The sequence below is a fragment of the Microtus pennsylvanicus genome, chromosome 14 (assembly GCF_037038515.1).
Source record: "Microtus pennsylvanicus isolate mMicPen1 chromosome 14, mMicPen1.hap1, whole genome shotgun sequence".
Lineage (NCBI taxonomy): Eukaryota > Metazoa > Chordata > Mammalia > Rodentia > Cricetidae > Microtus > Microtus pennsylvanicus.
Genome location: NC_134592.1, coordinates 2,114,659 through 2,139,469, shown reverse-complemented (window position 1 = coordinate 2,139,469; position 24,811 = coordinate 2,114,659). Strand labels below are relative to the sequence as shown.

General features: G+C 41.3%; 1 protein-coding gene across 2 annotated transcripts in view; it reads left to right on the top strand.

Annotated features, from left to right (window-relative positions):
* Window positions 1-24,811, top strand: part of Rapgef5 (Rap guanine nucleotide exchange factor 5) — a 231,505-nt gene that overhangs the window by 104,625 nt on the left and 102,069 nt on the right. For both annotated transcript variants that reach the window (XM_075948631.1, XM_075948633.1), the window contains 2 exons: window positions 5,888-5,961; window positions 16,417-16,542. In XM_075948631.1, the coding sequence (XP_075804746.1) occupies window positions 5,888-5,961; window positions 16,417-16,542 (200 nt within the window). The remainder of the gene's footprint in view (window positions 1-5,887; window positions 5,962-16,416; window positions 16,543-24,811) is intronic.

Sequence of the window (24,811 nt, the reverse complement as noted above, 5' to 3'; positions counted from 1 at the left end):
ACTGAGCTCCAGAGGTGGGCCTCATAGCAAGTATCACACGGCAAGCACAAAAGTCATGCAAAAGCAAAAGCACACAAAATGATAATCTAAAAACCGCTAAGCAGAAAGTGTGATATGTATAAGTCCACCGTGAGAGAGTCCATGGGTGCAGTTAGGGTACAGGGTTGTATCCTTGTCACTTTGATGGAGAGGGCAGAAGGATGAGGATCATCACTGACGGCCGATGCCCATCACAGACTCAGTTCGTGGTCAGGTGGTCTTATTCTGTCAAAGAGTATAGCCCAAGTCCTCCACCTCTCTCTTTCTCTTTGCTGCCTCCCTGGCCTAAGTTGTCCCATTTCTAAGGAAGGCCACTGTAGCAGTCTCCTGACTGGCTTCTCTGTTTCTTTTTGCTGCTGTGGTAGATTTTATCATCACAAACAAGTTGACAGACATTGAGGACATATGCACCAAAGGATACAGATTCTGGGCGCAAGTCTAAATGTACTGTGGTCTGTACTGTCTTGAGATTTCTCATGTATCACTATGTCATGCAATGAGTGATTAGCTCGGCTTTAAGTCTCATCCCAAATATGATTATTCTGAGAAGCACATCACCCATGTCCTCCTGGCTTGCGTGATCCCCACAGAGAGTCTGCTGCATTTTCATAGTTGTATTTGTATGACTTTTCATCTTACTTTAGTTAAAAGATTCTACTGCTGTCTTAGGTTTTTTTTTTATTGCTGTGAAAAAATACCATGATCATACAACTTTTTAAAGGAAAGTATTTAATTGGATGACTCGCTCACAGTTTCAGAGTTCAGTCCATTATCATCATGGCGGGAAGCATGACGGTGTGCAGGCAGACGTGGTGCTGGAGCAATAGCTGAAAGTTTGACATCTTTCAGGCAACAGGAAGTTGACTGACTGACACACTGAGGGAAGCATGAGCAAAAGAGGCCTCAAGGCCCACCCCCATAGTGACACACTTCCTCTAACAAGGCCACACCTCCTAATAGTGCCACTTTCTTTGGGGGCCATTTTCTTCCAAACCACCACATTCTACTCTCTGGCCCTCAAAGGTAAAATGTGTTTAGTCCAACTTCAAAAGTTCCCGTAGTCTATCACAGTCTCTATGTTTAAAAGTCCAAAGTTGAAAGTCTCTTCTGAGATTCATGCAATATCTTTTTTTCATTTTCTTTTTTTTTTAAATTTATTTATTTATTAAAAATTTCTGTCTCTTCCCCGCCACCGCCTCCCATTTCCCTCCCCCTCCCCCAAACAAGTCCCCCTCCCTCCTCAGCCTGAAGAGCAATCAAGGTTCCCTGCCCTGTGGAAAGTCCAAGGAACCCCCACCTCCATCCAGTTCTAGTAAGATGAGCATCCAAACTGCCTAGGTTCCTACAAAGCCAGTACATGCAGTAGGATCAGAAACCCATTGCCATTGTTCTTGAGTTCTCAGTAGTCCTCATTGTCCTCTATGTTCAGCTAGTCCGGATTTATCCCAGGCTTTTTCAGACCCAGGCCAGCTGGCCTTGGTGAGTTCCCAATAGAACATCCCCATTTTCTCAGTGTGTGGGTACACCCCTTGCAGTCCTGAGTTCCTTGCTCGTGCTCTCTCTCCTTCTGCTCCTGATTTGGACCTTGAGATTTCAGTCCCGTGCTCCAATGTGGGTCTCTGTCTCTGTCTCCTTTCATCGCCTGATGAAGATTAATATTCAGGAGGATGCCTATATGTTTTTCTTTGGGTTCTCCTTATTTAGCTTCTCTAGGATCACTAACTATAGGCTCAATGTCCTTTGTTTATGGCTAGAAACCAAATATGAGTGAGTACATCCCATGCTCCTCTTTTTGGGTCTGGCTTACCTCACTCAGGATAGTGTTTTCTATTTCCATCTATTTGCATGCAAAATTCAAGAAGTCCTTGTTTTTTTACTGCTGAGTAGTACTCTAATATGTATATATTCCATACTTTCTTCATCCATTCTTCTATTGAAGGGCATCTAGGTTGTTTCCAGGTTCTGGCTATTACAAACAATGCTGCTATGAACATAGTAGAGCATATATTTTTGTTGTATGATAAGGCCTCTCTTGGGTATATTCCCAAGAGTGGTATTGCTGGGTCCAGGGTAGGTTGATCCCGAATTTCCTGAGAAACCACCACACTGCTTTCCAAAGTGGTTGCACAAGTTTGCATTCCCACCAGCAATGGATGAGTGTGCCCCTTTCTCCACAACCTCTCCAGCAAAGGCTATCCTTGGTGTTTTTTATTTTAGCCATTCTGACAGGTGTAAGATGGTATCTTAAAGTTGTCTTGATTTACATTTCCCTGATCGCTACGGAAGTTGAGCATGACCTTAAGTGTCTTTTGGCCATTTGAAGTTCTTCTGTTGAGAATTCTCTGTTCAGCTCAATGCCCCATTTTATAATTGGGTTGATTAGCCTTTTACGGTCTAGTTTCTTGAGTTCTTTATATATTTTGGAGATCAGACCTTTGTCAGTTGCGGGGTTGGTGAAGATCTTCTCCCAGTCAGTGGGTTGCCTTTGTGTCTTAGCGACAGTGTCCTTTGCTTTACAGAAGCATCTCAGTCTCAGGAGGTCCCATTTATTCAATGAGGTCCTTAATGTCTGTGCTACTGGGGTTATACGTAGGAAGTGGTCTCCTGTGCCCATGTGTTGTAGAGTACTTCCCACTTTCTCTTCTATCAGGTTCAGTGTATTCGGACTGATATTGAGGTCTTTAATCCATTTGGACTTGAGTTTTGTGCGTGGTGATAGATATGGATCTATTTTCATTCTTCTACAGGTTGACATCCAGTTTTGCCAGCACAATTTGTTGAAGATGCTCTCTTTTTTCCATTGTATACTTTTAGCTCCTTTATTGAAAATGAGGTGTTCATAGGTTTGTGGGTTAATGTCAGGGTCTTCTATTCGATTCCATTGGTCGACTTCTCTGTTTTTATGCCAATACCAAGCTGTTTTCAATACTGTAGCTCTGTAGTAGAGTTTGAAGTCAGGGATGGTAATGCCTCCAGACGATCCTTTGCTGTATAAGATTGTTTTGGCTATCCTGGGTTTTTTGTTTTTCCATATAAAGTTGATTATTGTCTTCTCTAGATCTGAGAAGAATTTTGATGGGATTTTGATTGGGATTGCATTGAATCTATAGATTGCTTTTGGTAAAATTGCCTCATGCAATCTCTTAAATGTAATCCCCTATAAAATGAAAATCAAAGCAAAACACATTTCCAACATGTAATGGCATAGGATATACATTACCATGATTATAGAACATAGGGAGGGGAGCATTGTGAGGAAATACTGGACCAAAGCAAGACTGAAAACCAGCTGGGCAAACTCCAAACTCTGCATCTCTGTGTCTGATGTCCAAACACTCTTCAGATCTCCAATTCTGTTAGATTTGACTATAACACACTTCTTTCTCTTTGGCTGGTTCCACTCCCTGTTAGCAGCTTTCCTCTGCAAATATCTCACGACTCTGGCATCTCCAGTGCCTTGGTTCTCTAAGGCAAGTCAGGCTTCAACTTCACGGCTTCACGCACTGACCTCTCTACTAAGCCTCCATTCAGGGATATCTCTGATACATGCTTGGCCTCAGCGGCTTTATACCATAGCTCCTTTCTTCTATCCTTAACTCTAAAGCCAGAACCACATGGCCAAAACTGTGAAGTTCTGCTGATTACTGGGACTGGAACATGCCCCCCCCCACTTGTTCAATTACATCTTCACCAGCATTGTTGTTTACTGCCTAAAGTTGGCTGCCCAGAAACTCGCTGTGTAGACCAGGCTACCTCAGACTCAGAGATCCACCAGCGTCTGTCTTCCCAATGCCAGGATTAATGGTGTGCCCTGCCACACTGGGTTCTAAGCTTTTCTTCAGTTCCTTTTTACATGTCGGAAACTTAACTGGGTGAGACTTTGCCCTGAGGTCATTTATTATTCACTTTATCTGTTTATCTCCTTGAGCAACATTCCACTTTCTGGTTACCTTTTTCTCCTCAAATGTTTTTCCTTGCTCACCTTGTTCCTTTAATTTTAAATCTTCATTAGAGTTGCCACTAATATCCACACAACAGAATCTATACGAGGCTGTTTTGAGATTTTTTTTTTCTGCCAACCAAATTAATCCAATTAGCCCCAGACAGACTCTCTGGACAAGGGCAAAAGACAGCCACTTCTTTACCAAAATATCACAAAAGCAATCTCTAGGCGACATGCTAAAATTTTTCTCCTCTGAAACCTCCTGAGTGTGCACCCCCATAGTTCAAATAATTCTCGGCACCACTGTCTTCCATGTTCCTACTAGTATGGCCCATTAAGCAATGCTTAAAGCATTCCACTGCTTTTCTAACTCAAAGTACCAAAGTCTAAATTCCTCCAAACAAACACATGGTCAGGCCCATCACAACAATACCCCAGTCTCTGGTACCAACTTTGTCTTAGTCAGGGTTTTTATTGCTGTGAAGAGACACCCTGACCATGGCAGCTCTTACAAAGAGAACATCTAATTGGGGTGGCTCACTTACAGTTTCAGAGTTTGCACTATCATCATGATGTGGCCCGCAGGCAGAAGTGTTACTGGGATGGCATACTTTCTCAAACAAGGCCACTTTTCTAATAGTGGCATTCCCTTTATCATGTTGACTTGTGTGTGTGTGTGTGTGTGTGTGTACATGTGAGGGGGTTGGCAGGAGTTGCTTATGACATGTGGAAATCAGAAAAAAAACTGCAGGACACACACTCCCTTCCTCGGGTGGCAGGAGACTTTATATAGTTCCAGCCCCCACTTCATCCTACACTCTTCTTGTAGCTGTCACTGACTGTGAAGCCAGGTAATATGTATACTTCATGGGGTGTATCTGTCTTGTTTGTGAGCAGAACGCCAATGCCAGGTCCAGAGCGGGCACTCAGCGCACACTTGTTATTAGTTGTACAACAAAGTTGTCCACACTGAAAAGTTGCGCAGTCGTCAAACTTGGATCAGGGTTTCATATGTTATATTTTTTATTGAGTGTCTGTGTGAGAGTAGAGATTCCACAGAAGCTGGAGAGTGGGAGGAACCCTGTTGGCAGTGAGCAGACATCTAAGATAAGGAATGCACAGGCCAAGCGTGGCACTTGTATTTATGTTTTTGAGACTGAATACTTTAGCAGTTGCTGGAACCAGCTCCTCGTGGGGGAGGTTGTTGTAGCAGTGAGGAAAGGGCTGTAAAATGCTTGACAGGGAGGTCCAGAGGATAGGGCGAGGTGGACACAGGATTCTAGAGTTTGGAATTTTGTAGTGGCAATGCACCCAGTAAGTAAGCCGTAAAGTATCGTTTCCTTTGTAATAAGACATTTATCAAGCCATCCAGAGCACAACGTACGCACACACGCATGAGTGCAGAGTTATACTCCCAGTTACTTAGGAAGTTGAGGTAGGAAGATCCACTCAAGGCTTACCTTGATACCTCAGTAAGATGCAACTTAAAAATAAAAATAAAAAGAGTGAACGACCTGTGAACACAGCTCAGCAGTAGAATGTGAAGCCCCTGGTTTAGTCCTTCATTAAAAAATAATAATTTAACGACTCTTCTAATTGAAAATGAACAGACACCCTTACTGTACCTGGAGTTCCTCTGTTAAAGCACAGTACTGAAAGGATGATGTCAGGACGTGAAGGGATGGTGAGAAGAACTGGAATTAACCTTCCACTGGCGTTGGTTTAGTAGATGAGGTAATGTGCATGGCAGACACCGTGGGACAGGTAGCCTTCCATGCGAATAGCAAACGGTACTGCTGTGTTTTCATTTTACAAGTCCATGTTTCCCTGACAAGTTGTTGTCTGGAAAAAATTACCTGAGACATTTTCTTATGATGCCATATATGTGTGTCTTTATTTTTAAAGCTGTTGAAGAAGATGACGGAAACACCGCCAAGCATGTAACTGTGACAGAGGCTAATGATGCTCCCGATCCTCAGGTATGATGCGGTCTGCCATAGTGTGCATCTTTCTCAGCTGTGAGTGGTTAGGTCACGAATGAGGCAGATTTGCCTTATGTGTCCTGTTATTACTCATTTTCATAGGAATAAACTGCTTAGTTTTGACATAAAGGCATTTCCAAAGAAAGACCCTAAATGGTTCATACAGAACTCCTCCTGTATCTGGGATGTTACTCTCTGTAATTTTAATTACTCACTGTCCAAACATATTGAATAGAAAGGTCCCTCAAGTAAGCAATTCACATGTTTTAAATTGTGTGTCACTCTGAGCAGTGTAGCTCCATCCTACCCAGCATGCAAACTTTTTCTTTATTCAAAGTATCAATACTGTGTGCACTTCCTTCCCTTAGTTACTAGAGAGCTATTTATCAGCTCAGCATCCTGGGTATTGCAGGGCTTCTTAAATTCACCCTTCCAGGGTAGGCTGGTAAATCACAATGCCTACATCACTCATCTCATCTCTTACCTGTTCTATCATCTTGCGTCATCACAAAAAGGGTGATTATGGTACATTTTGAAAAAGAAAAAGACCATATTCATATAACATTTCCCATAGTATATTGAGTTAGTTGTTGTCTCTTGTTATTACTTAGTGTTGTTAATCTCTTACAATGCTTAATATATAAGCAGAAATGAATCATACATATATAAAAATAGGGAGTTCAGTATTTATAGTTTTAGGACTCACTGGGGATCTTGGGTTGTGTCTTCTTCGGATAAATGGTAACTACTGCATAGTGATTGATAGAGGAATACACTTCTTTCTCTCTTCTCTCTCCCTCCCTTCCCTCTACGTGTCTATAGGTTGATAGGTAGAGAGGAAAATAGGTAGGTAAGTAGGTAGATAGATAGATAGATAGATAGATAGATAGATAGATAGATAGATAGATTGATAGATTCCACTTCTTAAAAAAAGCAAAGAAGTAGAAGAAGTTGGTCCTTATGACTGACCATCTCTTCAAGCTGGTAGAAGAGAAGGAACTTGCAGACAATGCCTCAGCTGCCAGAGACCCTGTGCTGTTGATCACTAATAGCGAAATCACAAATGGACAAGATTTTGAATTGTATACCTCAGTATCAACAACCATTCACTTTCTATTAAAATGAAATATTTGAGGACTCAGTGTGGTTATCCTACTGCCGTTTGCTTTGAAGGTCCCAAATCTATTGATTGTCCTTGGAACAATCACTTTAACTTTTGTCAGTCAAGACTGTAGAGGTGGTAATATTTTAATAAATTTATATTGTTATAATATGAGTGATGCTGTAGTTGAGTTTATATTGGAAGTTATACTTCAGGCTTCAAGCATGCAGGAGTTCCCCAACTCTGCATTCAGAGATTTATTGGATCATTCATCCATTAGTGTAGTGTTTCCAAATGTAAGCTACTGTAGTTTTATTTGTTTTCAACTTATCCTATGGGCAAAAAAAAATCTGTTTGAATGCAACTTTATTTCTCAAAAGGATACATAAATTGTGACTTTATTCAACAGTAGCATCACCACACAGCTGTGAATTATGAGTGGTGTATGTCCAGGGGGATTTCAGAAAGAAGGAGGTTATGACCCTAATGTATCTGATAAAACTTTTTGCTGCCTGCTCTATCAGTGTGTATGTAGAGACCCATCCATCTGCATGTGTGTGAATCTCCTGTCTTCACTGTAGAGTATATTTAAAGCAAATTGACATTTCTCTTCCTTCTTCCCAGTGCATGATAAAATATATACTGTGTAGAGGACTGTCCCACAGCTGTTGAAAACTTTGGGCATAGGAAGGAGGAAGATCCACCTATTCCCAGGAGGTGGGGTGTTGTTCTCTGTAGGTTTTATACCTATCCCTTTGCAAATGTTGACATCTTTCTTCTATTAACAGTGTCTCTTTCTTCCTGAGAGACTCCGTTTCTGTGCTGCACTGTATGGCTAAAGTGAAGAGCTTGTTTACACTTGGTTCTGCACGCAAGCCCTTCTTCCTTAGCTATTGCCTTTAGTGAGCTCCTTAGCTGTTCTAAAATCTTTAAATTTTTGTAGGTTAGACTTTGTGCCATGCAAAACCTAGTATGCATGGAGTGTGTGTGTGTGTGTGTGTGTGTGTGCGCGCGCGCGCGCACCTGCACACACATGGAGGCAGAGAGAAGGCCTTTCACTGAACCTGGAGCTAGGCTGGGGTCCAGCAAACCCCAGCCATGTTCCCTATCCATGCCCTGCAGTGCTGGGGTCATAGGTATGCACATGGCCACACCCGGCTTTTCACGGGAACACTGGGCACTTGGCCTCCAAGCCTCATGCTTATGCAACAAATGCTCTTACTGCAGAGCCATCTCCTGGGCCCAGAAGAAGTGCATTTTAGTGATGAGGTAATGCAGTCATTGTTTTCAGATGTGAAAGCTGTGTTTTCCACCTTTGTCACAGGAAATATTGCTTATTTGTCCTCTGTATGTCCTTTGCATTTTTCATGTTTCATTTTCTGCCCCAAGGAAGTGGACCCACATTTTATGACTCCACTTTTCACTGGCATCTGTAACATTTCTCGGGCTGAAAGCCATGCGGACTTGAATTATGCAGTACAGAGAATTTTCTTTTTCTAAGAGAGACCTTGAAATAGGCTTTAAATAACTCTTCTGACAGTTACACATTAATCCTTCTCTTTTTCTGACTTAACAGTGTTAGGTAAACTGTTCATAATTAATTTCACATAGGTAAATTAAACAGACCACGAATATGAAAGTCTAGATCAAGTTATCTTGCCTCTTTTGTTCATGACAAAATCCCTAAAATATATTAATAAATTCATGGATATCTTGAATTAAATTACTAAATTACAGAGCCATGGAAGGGTTCCCCTCCCCCAGAGAACATCTGGTTTTATGTTGTATTTCCAGGACAACTGTCCTATAAACCTTAGAGGATTTGTGATATCTCTGGGCTCAAAGCCCTCCAGGGAATAAAGTGCCATCCATAAACTTCTCTGAAAGCTTTCTGCAAGGTTGTTATATATAAGTAGTGCTGTAAAATTATCTAATGAAAATATTAGTACCACAAAATTAAATGGAAACTGGAAAATCAAGACAGTAATATTCCATCTTTAATTAGAAAACATGAAATAAGTATAAAAGTTAAATTAATCTGAAACATACTTTTTAAAGTAATAACATTTATTATTTAAAATGCAGACGTTGGATTCATGCATTGATATATCTGGTTCAGATAAAACCCTTATTTTAAGAAGGCAAAACCAACAACAACAATAACAACAATGTCTGTATTTAAGATTCTCATCATGACATGAAGAATTTCTCGAAAATTTGTGGTTCTGTAGAAACCAAGTGCCCCTCCTCTCATCTGTCTGCTGCTGCTGCTGGACGCAGTTGTCTACAAGAGCTCTGTGTGGGACTCAGTGTCTGAGTGAGTCCTTGCAGATCCTGCCCAGTGTGCCAGCACTCCCTGCTGGGAACAGCCCTGCCAGCCTCATGCACACATTCCCTCTGACACTCGCCACACTGGAAGCCGGAGAGAAGGGGAGACAGGCAGGAAGAGGAAAAGAGAGAAAGAACAGAAGGATTCCTCTGCCACACAGTATTACCAGGGAGTCTTCTGAGGTTTTGTGGGATGGCAGCATCTCCTCTGCAGCAGGGGACAGTGAACACTGAGGGTGCCATGGAGCAGAAATAAGTCTCAGGTGCGAGCATAGAATTCTCTAGATAGCAGAAATTTACCATTTTAAGAATACAGTCTTTAACGGGTTGGAAAGATGGCATTCACTGCTCTTCCAAAGGCCCTGAGTTCAGTTCCCAGAACGCACATGGTGGCTCACAACTGTCTGATATTGTCTTCTGGTTTGCAGATGTACATACAGACAAAGTACCCATATGCATTAAATAAATAAGTAAATAAATCTAAAAGAATACAATCTTTAAAGAATGTTCAGTATTTGCAAATATAAATAGCCTCCCCCCCACAATTTCCTTGTCCTCCTGTCATAAAGGAGGGTACTTAATACAATTTACTCCTTTATACCGTACCTTTTACTGATTAAAAACACAACTTCATGATTTGTCCATATTTGGCATCATCTCATATTATAGGGCCCATTAAAATTCTGACAAACAAGAAATATACCCTCAGGAGGATGGCTAGGATGGTAAAAAGTATTTAAAAATAAAAATCAAATGGACCCTCAGTGATGCTCTAGATCAATGGTTCTCGACATATAGATATTTATATTACATATCAGATATTTACATTACAGTGCATAACAGTAGCAAAACTACAGTTATGAAGTAGCAACATAAATAATTGTATGATTCGGAGTCACCACATGAAGTACTGGATGAAAGGGTGGCAGCATTAGGACCTAACACATCACTAGATTTTACAGTTCGGTTTCCTTGCAGGCCAGGAGATGACAACCACAGCCCCTGCCTGTGCCTGTATTCAAATGTTACTGGACATAGCTTATTCATCTGCTTACCCAACACTGCTTGCTGATCCAAGGCTTCGCCTGAAGAGCCAAGTAGTTGCACACATACCCGAGACTTACTGTCTGGCCTGATATGAAAATTTTGCAAATACTTGCCACTTAGATGTCCGCTCTGTGCCTTTGTCTCTCATATCACCAGCATCTTCTCCCCAGTTCTTATTCTTAGTCAGTAACTTCTGGGGAAGAGAGACCTTCAGCAAAGAATCTTTGCGAGTACCACAATCAGACTCTGCCAGCCTGCCTGCATGTTGCCTCCTGTTCCAGTAGTTGGAACATTGATATTTACATTTCTGTCTAGGAGTAGATCCTTATCTACTTTCCATACTCAAGGGCATTAATCTTGAAAATGTGTTCGCTCACATTCTCTCTCTCTTCCCCTCTGCCCTCCTCTCCCTCTCATGTGATCAAATTTCCCTGTGTAGTACATGATTTCTAACACAGATAAATATGCTGAAGTTCCCCTCATCTCAGCTCCATCGAGCCAGCAGAACTCCTGTTCTCATCATTCCTCAGCAGGGCCCAGTCTGTCACAGTATCCGTGGGATTCTATGTTGGCTACATATTAGCGAAACTGTCTCCTAACTGCCTCAGAGGAGATTTCTCTCCTCAAAATCACACATTACCTTTGTCAAACTGATAGTTATTTGGAAACATTGTATCTGATACTCCAGCAGCAGACTGGTAGATTCCCCCTTCAGCAATAGACTGGTAGATCCCACCCTCAGCAGCAGACTGGTAGATATCCCCCCCCCCCCCCCCCCCCCCCCCCCCCCCCCCCCCCCGGCAGCAGACTGATAGATCCCCCCGGCAGAAGACTCGTAGATCTGACCCCTAGCAGCAGACTGATCTATCCCCCTAGCAGCAGACTGATCTATCCCCCTAGCAGCAGACTGATCTATCCCCCTAGCAGCAGACTGGTAGATCCCACCCCCAGCAGCATGCTGGGTAGGCTTCCAGCCTCCTACACACACACACACACACACACACACACACACACACACACACACACACACACAGGATGAAACCTTTTGATCCACCAGATTTCCCCTGAAGCTGCTCACTCTTGCTGTCTCCTTTCTGATTCCCTGTATCCTCCCACTTTGAAACACTGAAGTCAGCTCTTTAATTTATAGCCCTGCGTTCCGACAACCAAAGCAATACTGTCTATGCTCTGGATGGCCCAGGCATCCTGTCCCCACCCTCCTACAGAGGCCAACCCCCGACCCCCCCCCAGTGGGGCTTTGAGTAGGCATCTTCCTTCCATACTCTCCCAGTATTTACAAACTCTGGAGAAACTCCCAAATAACATCTGCTGCCACTGCCTTGGAAGTGCATCTAGATGGCCCTCAAATCTGTCGGTCCTCCACTGCCTCAGAGGGGTGAAAACCAGTCCCCTTCACTTTTCTAGCTCCTACTGCTGCGTCCTCCCCGCTGGACACAGCGGTCCTCTACACTGTGCACATCTGTTTGTGATAATTGTCTGCTGAAGCCATTCCAAGAATTTCATCTTGTCCCGAATAAGAATCCAAGTTCTTTATAGGCAAAACATTGTCTATAATATTATTATATTTTAATATTATTATATTTTAATAATATTCATTGTCTTAGAGAACAGTTAATAACAAATTAATGTGCAGCATAATTTTATAGCATACCGGATGGCATTAGCTTATATCTTGACAAAGAAGCATAATTTTAAGAAGTAACATAGTTCATTTTTATGAAGACTACTTATTATAACTCTCACTATTAAACTAAAATTATATTCTGTTAATTCTGTATATTTGTTTTTCTTTTAATTAAATGCAGTATTGTCCTGTTGATATAAAATTCCATGTGTTCAATGCCCAACTTGACTCCTTCAAATTCAAAGAACCTGATTCTTCGTTTTATTGCTGTGAGGATTTTTATAATTATTTTATTTCACTTTAAAATTTGAATTGAACATATTTATTGTTGGCAATACAAGGTATATGCAGCAGGTAATACTAATATTAGGCAAAGCTATACCACTAAACTAAATCTCCAGGATAGCATAAATTTATTTTAATTGAGACACACATATAATAGATGCATATCATGTAATATTTAAGTATATTTATACATCCTATAAGTTGAAATCAGGATAAACATATTTATTTAAATATTTTTATTTATTAATAACAGAGACTTTAAAACGGCATGTGCTCAACTATGTTCATAGCAGCATTTTTTGTCATAGCCAAACCCTGAAAACAACCTAAATGCCACTCGATCAAAGAATGGATAAGGAAAATGTGGTGCATTTACACAATGGAGTACTACACAGCAGAGAAAAATGACATCTTGAATTTTGCAGGCAAAATGGATGGAGCTAGAAAACATCATTTTGAACAAGGTAACCCAGACCCAGAAAGATAATTATCACATGTACTCACTCATAAGTGGTTTTTAAACATAAAGCAAAGAAAACCAGCCTACACACCACAATCCCAGAGAACCTACACAACAATGAGGACCCTAACAGAGACATACATAGATGTAATCTACATGAGAAGTAGAAAAAGACAAGACCTCCTGAGTAAATTGGGAGCATGGGGTCCTTGGGAGAGGGTTGAAGGGGAGGGGAGAGGTGGGGTGACAGCAGAGAAAAATGTAGATCTCAATAAAAATCAATTAAAAAATACATTATCCTTGCTTTGGGGAAAATATACTGACTAGTGTCACCTACAGGGCTACATTTTCAAAAATTTTTTTTTTATTGCAAACAGTTTTTTTGTGCACTCGATTCTGATTCCTGTGCTCTCTAACCCCCACCACCTCCTCTAAGATCCTCCTCCGCCTCCCCTCCCATCTGAATTCACATCCTTTCTGTCTCTCCTTTAAAAGCTAGACAAATGGGCAGACAGTAGTGGCTCATGCCTTTAGTCCTGGCTCTCAGGAAACAGAGGCAGGTGGATCTCAGTGAGTTTGAGACCAGTCTAGCACAAAACAACTTCTAGGACAGCCAGAGAAACTCTATCTCAGAAAACAAAACAAAAAAATCAAACAGTCATCTAAAGAATAGTAATAAAATAAGATAAAGCAAAACCAAGCAAACCAGAATAGAAACAAACAGAAGAAAAAGCCCAAGGAACATATAGATAGATGCAAACACACACACACAGTCCTGTACAGAAGATTCCCACAAAACATAGATACAAAGACACACACGGTCGGGTATACAAGATTCCCATAGAACATAGATACAAAGACACACACGGTCCTGTACACAAGATTCCCATAGAACATATAGATAGATACAAAGGCACACATGGTCCTGTACACAAGATTCCTGTAGAACATATAGATAGATACAAAGGCACACACGGTCCTGTACACAAGATTCCTGTAGAACATATAGATAGATACAAAGGCACACACGGTCCTGTACACAAGATTCTCGTAGAACATATAGATAGATGCAAAGACACGCATGGTCCTGTACACAAGATTCCTGTAGAACCTATAGATAGATACAAAGACACACACAGTCCTGTACACAAGATTCCCATAGAACATAGGATACAAACACACACAGTCCTGTACACAAGATTCCAAAAAAGTGGGAGCCATAATTCATGAGCAAAGGACCTGTGATGTTTCTTTAAAAATGTCTGTCTAAACATTGTAAGACAAAGGACCTGCAAAATATTGTTGAGTTATTTTTGTGTTGACCATCTGCTTCTGGGCATGAGACCTGCCCTTAAGAGTAGTTTGTATCTCCCGTAAGAGTCCACTGAAAAGAACTAATTCTTCATTTGCAAGTGGTTATCAAGTGAGATAGCTTCTGGGGCAGCGATGGGGTCTTGTACCCGTTTCTGTCTTCTGAAATCCCATCCGGTGCAGCCCCATGCTGGCCCTGTGCGTGCTGCTACAGTCTCTGCCTTCATTGGTCCTGCTGGGTTTACAAAGCCTTGTTTCCTTGCTGTCCTCCATCCTTTGGTTTTACAGTCTTTCTGCCTTTTCTTCCACAGAGTTCCCTGAGCTCTGAGGAGGAGGAGAGATTTGATACAGACATTTAGTACTATAAGCTTCTTATATAGCCTGGAAGGAGACTACGTGGTTAGACCCTGCTCCTCTCCGACCTGTTTTGTCCGATCAGGATGATATTCTCTTTCTTGGCCCTTTAGCATGCCAGGCACACCAAGCCTCAGGGTCCTTGTTCTTCTGCTTAGAACACACTTCTTTGGGAATTGACATCATCTTTTCCTTGATCTTTTAGGTTGTTGTTCAAGTGTTATCTTCTTAGAAAACCTCCTGATTCTGTGGTGACCTCTAATCATGAGGGGTGACCCCTCATGCTTTCCTGTCATTTACCACCTAGTATTTCTTCTTTTTTTATGTTACAGACGCTTCTTCCTCCAATGAATGTACGCTCCAGAGACTTGAGAGACTTCAGGGAGTTTAAATCTATAACTTTAGGATTTATTGTGGGTAGTTATCTAGTAAAGTTTATTGAATGAATGTATAAGATAAAATAGACAACCAGAGATATGGATCTGGAGGATATTAAATGATGTTGCAATAAAATTATGTTTACTACTAGAAAGATTGTGTTATTGGATAAGAGATAGCCCTTGTTCACGTTGCTTTAAAAGGCATTGCTATGCTCATGGACTGGTAGGAAATAACTTCAAGAGTTATCTGTGCAGTGTGGGACTTCCCAGCAGCTGGGCTGGCCACCATGTACAGGATGTCTTAAGATAAACTGAGGCCCTTATCCAAGGAAACTTAGGAAAGAAACTAAAAATATCACTTGTGAGGAATGTTATGAGCTTAAACCTCATGCTGGGAGAGTTCTGCTTGCTGCCCTCTAGGGGTCCATGATGGTTACTTGGAGAATCTCTTTTCTTCAGAGCCCTTGGAATGAAGTTGTAGTTGTTGCTTTGCGTGTGTTTTTATTTCTGTGACGCCATTTGATAGCATGGGTGCTTTCACAGAGCTGTTTCACAGAGAAACCCTGTGTCGAGTGTTGGGGTGGCGGGGGTGCTTTCACAGAGCTGTTTCACAGAGAAACCCTGTGTCGAGTGTTAGGGGTGGCGGGGGACAGGGGGCAGCGAACATGAAACTTGAGTGCTCTTGCAAGCTCTGTCCCATATTTGGTCTCATTACAGAGTGTATTTAAATCCCGTAGGTTATTTTGGGTAAATAGAGATTCAGTGGTTTTCACTGATTCTGCCAAGCTAACTTCAGGTTTCTTTATTAGATCATGCCTTGGTATGTTTGTGTGAACCATTTAGGAAAGAATTTGAGTAGAAATAGTTAATAATCTCTGCGTTAGAATGACCTTTTTTCTGTTCCAAGCTCCTTCCTATTATCACTCCTTAAGCCCCTCACTATATAAAGAATACATGACGCTTGGTGGGCTGTTTCCAAATGCCCAGGAGTACTGACATTGTTTAACTCACAACCTTATAGTAATTTTCCAGTTGTGGAAAAAAAAAAAGTTTATCCCATAATCTTCTTGCCAACTGTGTTTGTCCATGGAATGGTCTGCTCACGCTGAAGAACTGGGAGCTGTAGACTGTTATTTTTAGGACTCTGTATCACTTCACCCTTTTTGCCAGAATGGTTCCTGGCTAACTTTCCCATGAATTTTTAACCTTTTGCTGGGCTTTGCTTATGTAACAGGAAACAGGCTGTCAGGAACAAACAAATACCAGCCTATCAGGCACACACGTAGTAGCAAATGATGTGGTTTGCCCTTCCAGCTCTTAAAGTAGACTGATACACGCACTCGATTTGAAGTCTCTGGCGTGGTATCTCTACATTAAGATAGCACAGATTTAACATTGGAAAGGCAAAATCTTCTACAAAGGCCATGATTTGATTCAGGTCACAGGGAAAATGCACTTCATATAAAGTGAACTTTGTGTTGGTGTCATGTCCTGGGACTGTGGATTTAAGTATATCTTCGCTTTTTCTCCAACTCTAAAGGCTGGAGTGATGTGCAAGCTTCAAGAGAGAGATGATATCGGGCGTATTGAGCTGGTCCAGAGGCTGGCCAGAGAAAACTGCCAGTTTCTACAGACCGACAAAAAGGAGCCAGAGAAGTCTGAGCAGGTAAGCCCCTTTCCTCTTGGCGATGTGTATTAGAATGGGTGGGGAAATGGTTGTATATATGAAGGCAAAAATCTTGTATTTGGAATTGTTTAGGATTTTACCTCTGCACACAGCCTTCTCAGTAAAGATGGTAGATGCTCTGAACTCTTCAGCTAGTGGTTTTGGAACCGGTTTTAAGAGAACTCTTCTCAGAAGTAAGCCATAGAGAAATGTAGACAGCCATGAATGCATGTCTGTCATGATTCTGAGTGGATAGCTTCCCAGTCTTACGTAAATTTCGTTCCATTAAATAGTACAGAGAACATAGATTTTTGAAAGACTGTTCCAGTGTACTTTTATGTTTACCTTGATTGTGGATCTCATTTCCAGAGGAATGTATCCTGAATCACTAGAAACAGATAAGGCCAGAAAAGCAGATTCTAGCTGCTCGCACTGAGGGCGGGTCAGATGGAGACTTCCCAGAGCTTCTGGATGCTGTGTCCAACAAGAGTGACTTTGTATGGCTACAGTGGGAGCTGGGGGAGAGGATGAGTTGCTTAGTCTGCTGAAAGCAGTTATTCAGATGGTGCCTCAGAGCTGAGAATGCTGCTGCCCTCAGGCCGGGAAGACAATGTAGCCACTTTCTTCACCACATATTGTGATCCACTGATTGTTATTTGTCAGACTTGGCTCTTACTGGCCAGGACTGCTCACAAAGGAGAACAGTTGCCTGTCTTTCCCTGGCAGTAGTGTTTGCTTCACATTTTATTTTCAAACCCTTCCAGGGGAGATGCTGTTCCCTGCTTTTTCAGACCTAAGTCTGTCCATACAAATGATAGGGTTTTATTGAGCAAGAGATGGGTTAGGACCTTCAGGGCTAGCTGTTTAGCTGACTAACATGGAATATTTTCAACAGTTTGGCTTAGCATTGTGACAGTTGTTGTCTCAATTAGTGGGAATGATAAGATAATTTCAGAGTCTTAAGATCCAACTGTTGCAGGGCTGGCTGTTGGCTTTATAGTAGAAGACTCAGACACCTACCCTTTGCTGAGTATTATAGAAGGGTTCAAGGATCTGTTTAAGGTGTTAAAAGGACCCTAAAGTTTGCCTGTGTCACAGCCTAACTCTTACCCCATCATATCCTTGGAATATTTGTTTATCTTAATTGTAGCTTCAACTTCTCAAGGTGCTGTTCCTTTGGATTCATTTTAATTAGGAGACTCGTAGTTTTCATTTGTTTTTTTGGTTTTAAAATGCACTGTGAGTCTTAATTACTGATGGTGTGAACACATGCCTTAGTTTAATTGGGGGTGTTCTTTCCTAGTTGTCCTTCAAATGACTGCTATATCTTATGGGGGATTGTAAGTGAGGTGCTTTGAACCAGTGACAACTTGATAGGGTAGAGTTGTTCCAAGTCAAATGGCAGAGTCTTACTCACAGGGACTGAAGGTAGGCTTCAGCATGAAACACTCGGTGACAGTCACAAGATACCAGTGTTGCCTTTGTTTTGTAACTGTTTTAATCGAGAATATTATAGTTATAGCTAGTGAGATTATAATTCCCTCAAAGTGTAGAACTCGAAAGCCGGTGTAAGTCGGTTAGGCTATTAAAGGAGCCAGAAATTTCAAGTGCAAAGATTTGCAGCTTGGTTTATGATTATTTTCTTTCTAGCCTTTAAAACTTTTAAAGTTTCTAAAATAGAGTGTTCACCGTGATGTTTTTTAGTTCTTGCGTGAATGTCGTATGACATTTACATCTCTGAAATATTTGCTTCTAAGAGTAAAGAAGATGTATAAACAAACATTGGAATTATGGCTTTTTCCAGTAGACTTTCCCATTGAGCTTAAAGTAAGGAAAAGTGGCTATCAAGGACTTTCCTGTCTGACTGACAAATGTCTACTCAGCTGCCCTGTGATCTCCATCTGCAGGATGACACCACTTGTCTGTCAGCATCCAGAGCTCAAACTGATGTGCTGTTCATAAAGGAATGGCTATGTATTAGGTGCCTATATGTTCTCACAATCACTGTCGAAGAATCCAAGCCTTCTGACCTTATTTTAACCATCCATATCTCTGAATCTGTTGTAACAATACCTTTGCTAAGGTCTGTGTTCATGTGTTCATGAGTTTCAGTTTCTTTGCAATCTCAGGCCTCTGCTCTTGCTCGTGGAAACTTGGTTGAAGCATACAGCACAGGCAGAGGAAACTGCAAGTCGCCCATGTAAACCCAAGTCCACCGCTTCCTCCTCTCATTTCCACAGTCATGATCCAATCCTGCAATTGTTACAGATTTCCTGTCTTTCATTATTTGAAAATCCTTTATCTACCTCATCTATCTTTCCTGACTGAAGCTAAGTAAGAGTGGCAACATTTAAGTTAGAATCCCAACTGCCTGTAGGATTATTCTTTTTACTCAGCCGTATGTATTCTCCAGTTGCAGAACACCACATTCTGTTCCTCGTGTGTGTGTGTGTCCAAACAGGAAAGTAACTTTGAAGGACAACTACTGGTGGGCATGGTGTGAAGTTAGTAAAACTAAGCCCCTGTGACTCTTACTGCCCTATTACAAATTTAGGGCAGCAGAGCCTTTTGAGTGGGCAGTTCTAGAATTTTCTTAAATTGGCAAATGCTATGATTATGAATTCATGTAATCATAAAATGTTTTACTATACTTATACCAAGATGTTTCAGAAGGGAAAATTGGAAATGCAGTTTTCATGTTTCTCAGGAATCACTCAGAGTAACTCTTTTCTGTTAACTAGCTTAAGCAAAACTGAGCCTCACTCATTTATAAGTGTTGATCATTAATATGTGAAGACTTAAACAAGAGGGTAAAAATGAAACTGTCTTCTTAACATTATGATGGGAAAATTAACATTCAGTCATTAATTCTTTGAAGAAATTGATCTCTTCTGTAAGCATAGATTTGTAATGCTTAATTCTGTGGTTATATCAGTAGAGAAAAGGAACAACAGGAATTCTGCACATGACCTTGGAGGGTGACCTTGGAGGGTCAGAGAAAGGAGCATGGCAGGGGAGAGCATTTTGGGCAAAGGAACCAGCTATTGTTGATTCATTGGGAACAGAAAGGGGTTGGCGGAAAGGAAGGCTGAAATGCAGTTGTGAAAGATCTAGAAGGCCACCCGAGTGAGTTTAGACTTGTCCTTTTGGCAAGGGAGAGCCATCAACGAAGACAAGTAACATGGCTCGTTGTGGGTTTTGTCAGGTCTTTCTGGCTTCAGTTCAGAGGAATAATTGGGTGAGGAAGTGGAAAATGTTGGCGAGAATCTTACAAAAGCTGTTGAGATGAGAGGTGCTAGGCTGTGGGAACTGAGAAGGCGGTAGATGTTGAGCTGTATAGGCATGAAATGGCAGAACTCGATGATTGATAATTGGGAATTCATGTCCTATTTCATATGAAAATTTTTGAATCCTGTTTTATGTTTCTTGAATTCAGAGTAGAAATAAGTATGCTGTGGGTTTTTTTTTTTTTGTTGGTTTTTGTTTTATCTTTAGAGACAAAAGCTTCCTGTGTGACTTGGGGTAGCTTTGAATTCATTGTCCTACAGCCTTACTTCTCTGAATGCTGGGATTATAAATCTGTAACAGCATGCCTGGCCGGGATGCTCTGCTTATCATCAGAATAATTGCCCACTCCGAGGCTTTGTCCCAAATCCACAGAAGCCATTGACTTCGCTTTGTTTTGATCATTTGATTGTGCGCTGTGCTGAAACTGTTTGGTATCTCAATACACATCTGGCTTATGAGTTGCTAGTTGGGTAACAGTGTGGATAGCACATAAACTTCTTTCCGAAAACAATCCCCTTGAAATATCTTCAAAGCACATCCCTATTTATCCCTACTCTTTTGGCCAAATTTTTCTGTTAACTGCAGCACTATCTACCTTGTTCAGAAGATGTCTCTATTATTGTCAGGCTTCTTTCTGTAACCTATGTGTTCTGAGTTACTCTGACTAATATGTTATTCTAGAATGTTCTCTTCATATCTATTCATTTATTAAACTTTTACTTAGGTTGATATCACAGAGAATTTAGAATAACTGTGCTGGCCCCTGCTCCTCCAGAAGCTAATCTAGTTGTGAAGGAAAGACATTATGATGATTGAGCGCTCTGCAGGAAGGATGCATTGAGAGCCCACCCACAAGATAAACATGCGAGGAGGGGATTTCCAGCTGGGGATACAGATCCTCGCTACCGCACAGATAGAATTTGGTATGGTTTTTAAAGTAAGTTTGGGTTGGACTTAATTCTAATTCTGGTCCGGTGGATTGGAAAGCTGGTGGGGATGGTGGTTAGGTAGGGCTAGGCTTGGCAACTCCACTGTGGTTGCCTTGGGAGTACATCTTCCCTCATCACTTGTCATTGGAGTAAGGACACAGAGCTAGGAAGCACAGATGACAAGAGTCATGGTATCTCTGAGGAAGAAGAAGTGAATGAGACAGGCAGCCCTGGAGGAAGAGGACAGAATGATGGGAAGATACCACAGGGAGTCAAGGAAACGCTGGACTACTTGGTTCTCTGCCCATTTTACATCAGTAAAACAGATATACTGTGGTTTCTGCTTAGACGTGGGTGCTATTTTCTGGAATGCAGCTGCAGTGTGAACCATGACTCTGAAACTATTTCTCTTGAAATGAAGCTCATGTTTTACGTACATGAGCTATACCAGCAGTAGCTCCCGTTCGGACTCCCCGTTCCCACTTGTAGAAATTCTATGGAAGCAGTTGTTCGGCAGACCTTCCTGAGGGACTTCGTCTCCACCCTGCCTCTTTCCACCCAGATTTCTTCAGTTCCTTTGTTAAGTCTGTGGACCCACCCGACTTCCTTCCCCTTCTCTAATTCATCCTGAGATATGGGTGGGAAGGGGACTTGGCGCATTCTGAAACTGAATCCTGGCATGGTCTGCTGCCTGCCCCAGGGAAGAAAGCTCCCTATCTCTCCCACTAAACCGGAATTTCCTTTTCTCTGTTTCCTGCAGCCTCATCCTGGAATCCTACAGACGTCAAAGGGGCTCCTTGTTTAGGGCTTGCCGAAAAGTGGTTTAGAGTATTCTGGCTGCTGTCATTCCTAGTTTATATATTCAAAGTTAGTTTCTATGACTTTCTTTTAAAATGGGGTTAAATGTAGGGTGGCATCTTTTTACTCTATAAAATACTAAAAAGGAATTTGTTTTATCATACAGTTTATATTCAAATTTACAACTGTACATGTAGGTAAGAATTTCAAATACTCTCACCAGTATTTAAAATTTGCCATTAAAATGATTTAACCTAAAAACTTCTTAAAGAGGAATAGAACTTTCTAGTATCATTGTTTATACTGAAAGAGAGAATTTAGATGTAACATTAATTCTGAAGACTTTACATTGCCCATCTATAAAAAGGAAATCACCACATTGAAATCATGTTACCTTTCTTGATAACAAGATCCTGACTTTGGGATTGGGTTGGTATTAAAACTATCTTTTCATAGGAAATGGGCTTCCTTCAGTGACTTATTTTGGTCCATTTTGAATCAGTGTCCATCTGGCCTCAGAGTGATATTTGATCTGGCCACAGAGTAATACAGTAAGTAGGTAATAATGGTTAATTTTTGTTCCCAAGAAGTTTACAATCTAGAATAGAATAGATTTCTAACATGAAGGACACAAATTCCTTCAAGACAGGTTTAGTGAAGTCTCAGTAATTCCATTCTTCAGGTGTTAGAATGAGGGGCATAGACCCAGCAGATGCATCTCACAGCGGCAGCTGTGCATGTTCTCTCCTATGTAGGAACAGGACTTGGAGTCTGATTTACTCTGTGTGCTCCTGGAATTCCAGACTTTTGTTTTTCTCAGTCCAAATGGCAGCGAGATTATCAGTGTGTCTCGGGGCTGCCTAATGCTGTTTGGTGGAGCCATCTGCTCATTGTTCTCACAAGAAGCCCATTGCAAATTCTGCCCCCCCCCCCTTTAAATTAACTTCAGTGTTTTTAAGAAGAAAATTTGTCAATTTTTCATCATGGTATCTTTGTGTGTGTGTGTGAATATGTTCAAGTTTATTTTGAAAGCCCAGATAAGATAGTGGATTCTGGTTTAGTTAGCTTGATTTATCAAACTTCTGTTGTCAAGGGATCTTTTTTTTTTCCCATGCTGTAGAAGTGTTCTCTAACTTTATTGGGTTCTTATATTGTAAAACTACAGTGGCCATTTCATCTCCACCATGGTTAGGAACTGATTAAAATGATGTGTAGGAAAGCAGTTTATTTTTCTTGGCTATGGTCTCCCTTACCTCCCTTTGCATGGTAGCTCTTTCTAGAACCTTGGCAATACTATAATACTTTCCTTCTCTACGTCCATGCATAAGTGATCTAGACTAATGTAACACTATGTCAGCACTTTATCAGCTGCTTGACTGCTCCTCCAGTTGCCATGTCCTCTTAGGCTACCATACCTGTCCTTCCTCTCTCTAAAATGCTTAGTCCTTCTTACTACACCCTCTTATGTTCTGCCTTGGAGAAGATTGTGCAACTCTTCTGACTACTTAAAGTCACATCTGCAATCCCACCTGCCACATGGGTAACTGAAGTGAGCCTTGGATTCCCATGCAGAGCTGCTATACAAGGAAAGTAACTCTATAACTCCGTGACAAATTGGTTTTATTTAGGTTTATAGTGGGTACTTGAAGACAGACTATTATGGGAAAGATGCCCAAGCAGCTGGAGCTTCTCTGAGAACTATGTACCAGAAGAAAGGAAAAGAAGAGCTATGGAAGAGGAGAGAGGTGGATGCACCTCTCATGATGAGCCTTGTATCCAGGGAACTGTCAGACATAATCACCCTTGTAGAGCAGCTCACTTCAGTTACCCATGTGGCAGGTGGGATTGCAGATGTGACTTTAAGTAGTCAGAAGAGTTGCACAATCTTCTCCAAGGCAGAACGTAAGAGGGTGTAGTAAGAAGGACTAAGCATTTTAGAGAGAGGAAGGACAGGTATGGTAGCCTAAGAGGACATGGCAACTGGAGGAGCAGTCAAGCAGCCAAAGCATTGTGTGCTTGGTAGATACAGGGCTGGATGGCAAAGGCCTGAGGGTGCAGATCCTGTGGGTTTAGCCTAGTTCTTGTAACAGCACGATACTGAGCTTAGGACCCCACTCTGGGGAAACACTAAACAGAAGCTGTTGTGAAGAGTTGTGAGTGAGAGCATTGGTTTCAGCATTTGAGATTCCTCTGCTGAAGGACGGGGATGGGTTTGAGCATGAAGAAGGGGGTCACATCCACTCTTGTCAAGCTGGCTTTCTGGTTCCTTTCCTGTGGTCTTCACTCTAATTTTACATGAAAGAATAACTAGCATGTACAGTTCAGGTCTTAAGCGAAAGCTCAGCTCTGGGGACTTCAGTTCCAGAGAAGACAGAATGTCTACTTAGAGCCCACTTTTAATTTGTTATCTTTTCCGTAAAATAAGGCACTGCATTGCATGTATCTCTAGTAGGTTGACTTGCCTTGGATTAACCTGAGCACTGTGAAATCAAATTGAGCATGCATGTACCCACAGTGAGGAAGCTCTTGTTGATACGCGTCTGGCACACACACACTTAAGTTCAGCTTACTCTTATGCTATGCATGCTTCAATGGATTCAGACAGAGTTTACACATCTGAAGAGATTCAGATACATGAGCTGAGAAAAAAGAATAAAAGGAAGTTATAAAAGATTTTCATGTAGAATGAAAACCCTTTATCCTCCTACAGTGGGAAGTGGGTGAGCAGGAAAAATCCCATCTGGTATCTAGCAGCCCTGAATGTTGTGTTAAGGTAACAAAAATAGAGGAGTGCTAAAATATCCTAACGGAACATGACAGCCTGTGGGCTAGTGTGCAGTACACATTTTTCTAATCAGTCTTGCTAAATATCCATATTTTTTTTAAAACAAGACTATGTTCCTATTTGCCATTACATGAAAAATTTGTCTTTAACTTTTTTAAAATTAATTTTATGTATGTCCATATATGTCTCTCTTAGGGTCCTCTTTGTTCTCTAGGTTCTCTGGAATTGTGAATTGTAGGCTGATTTTTCTTTGCTTTATTTCTAAGAGCCACTTAAGAGTGAGTCCATATGATATTTGTCTTTCTGAGTCTGGGTTACCTCACTCAATGTAATGTTTTCTAGATCCATTTATTTGCCCACAAATTTCAAATGTCATTATTTTTTCTTCTGTGTAGTACTCCATTGTGTAAATGTACCACATTTTCCTTATCTATTCTTCAGTAGAGGGGCATTTATGTTGTTTCCAGGT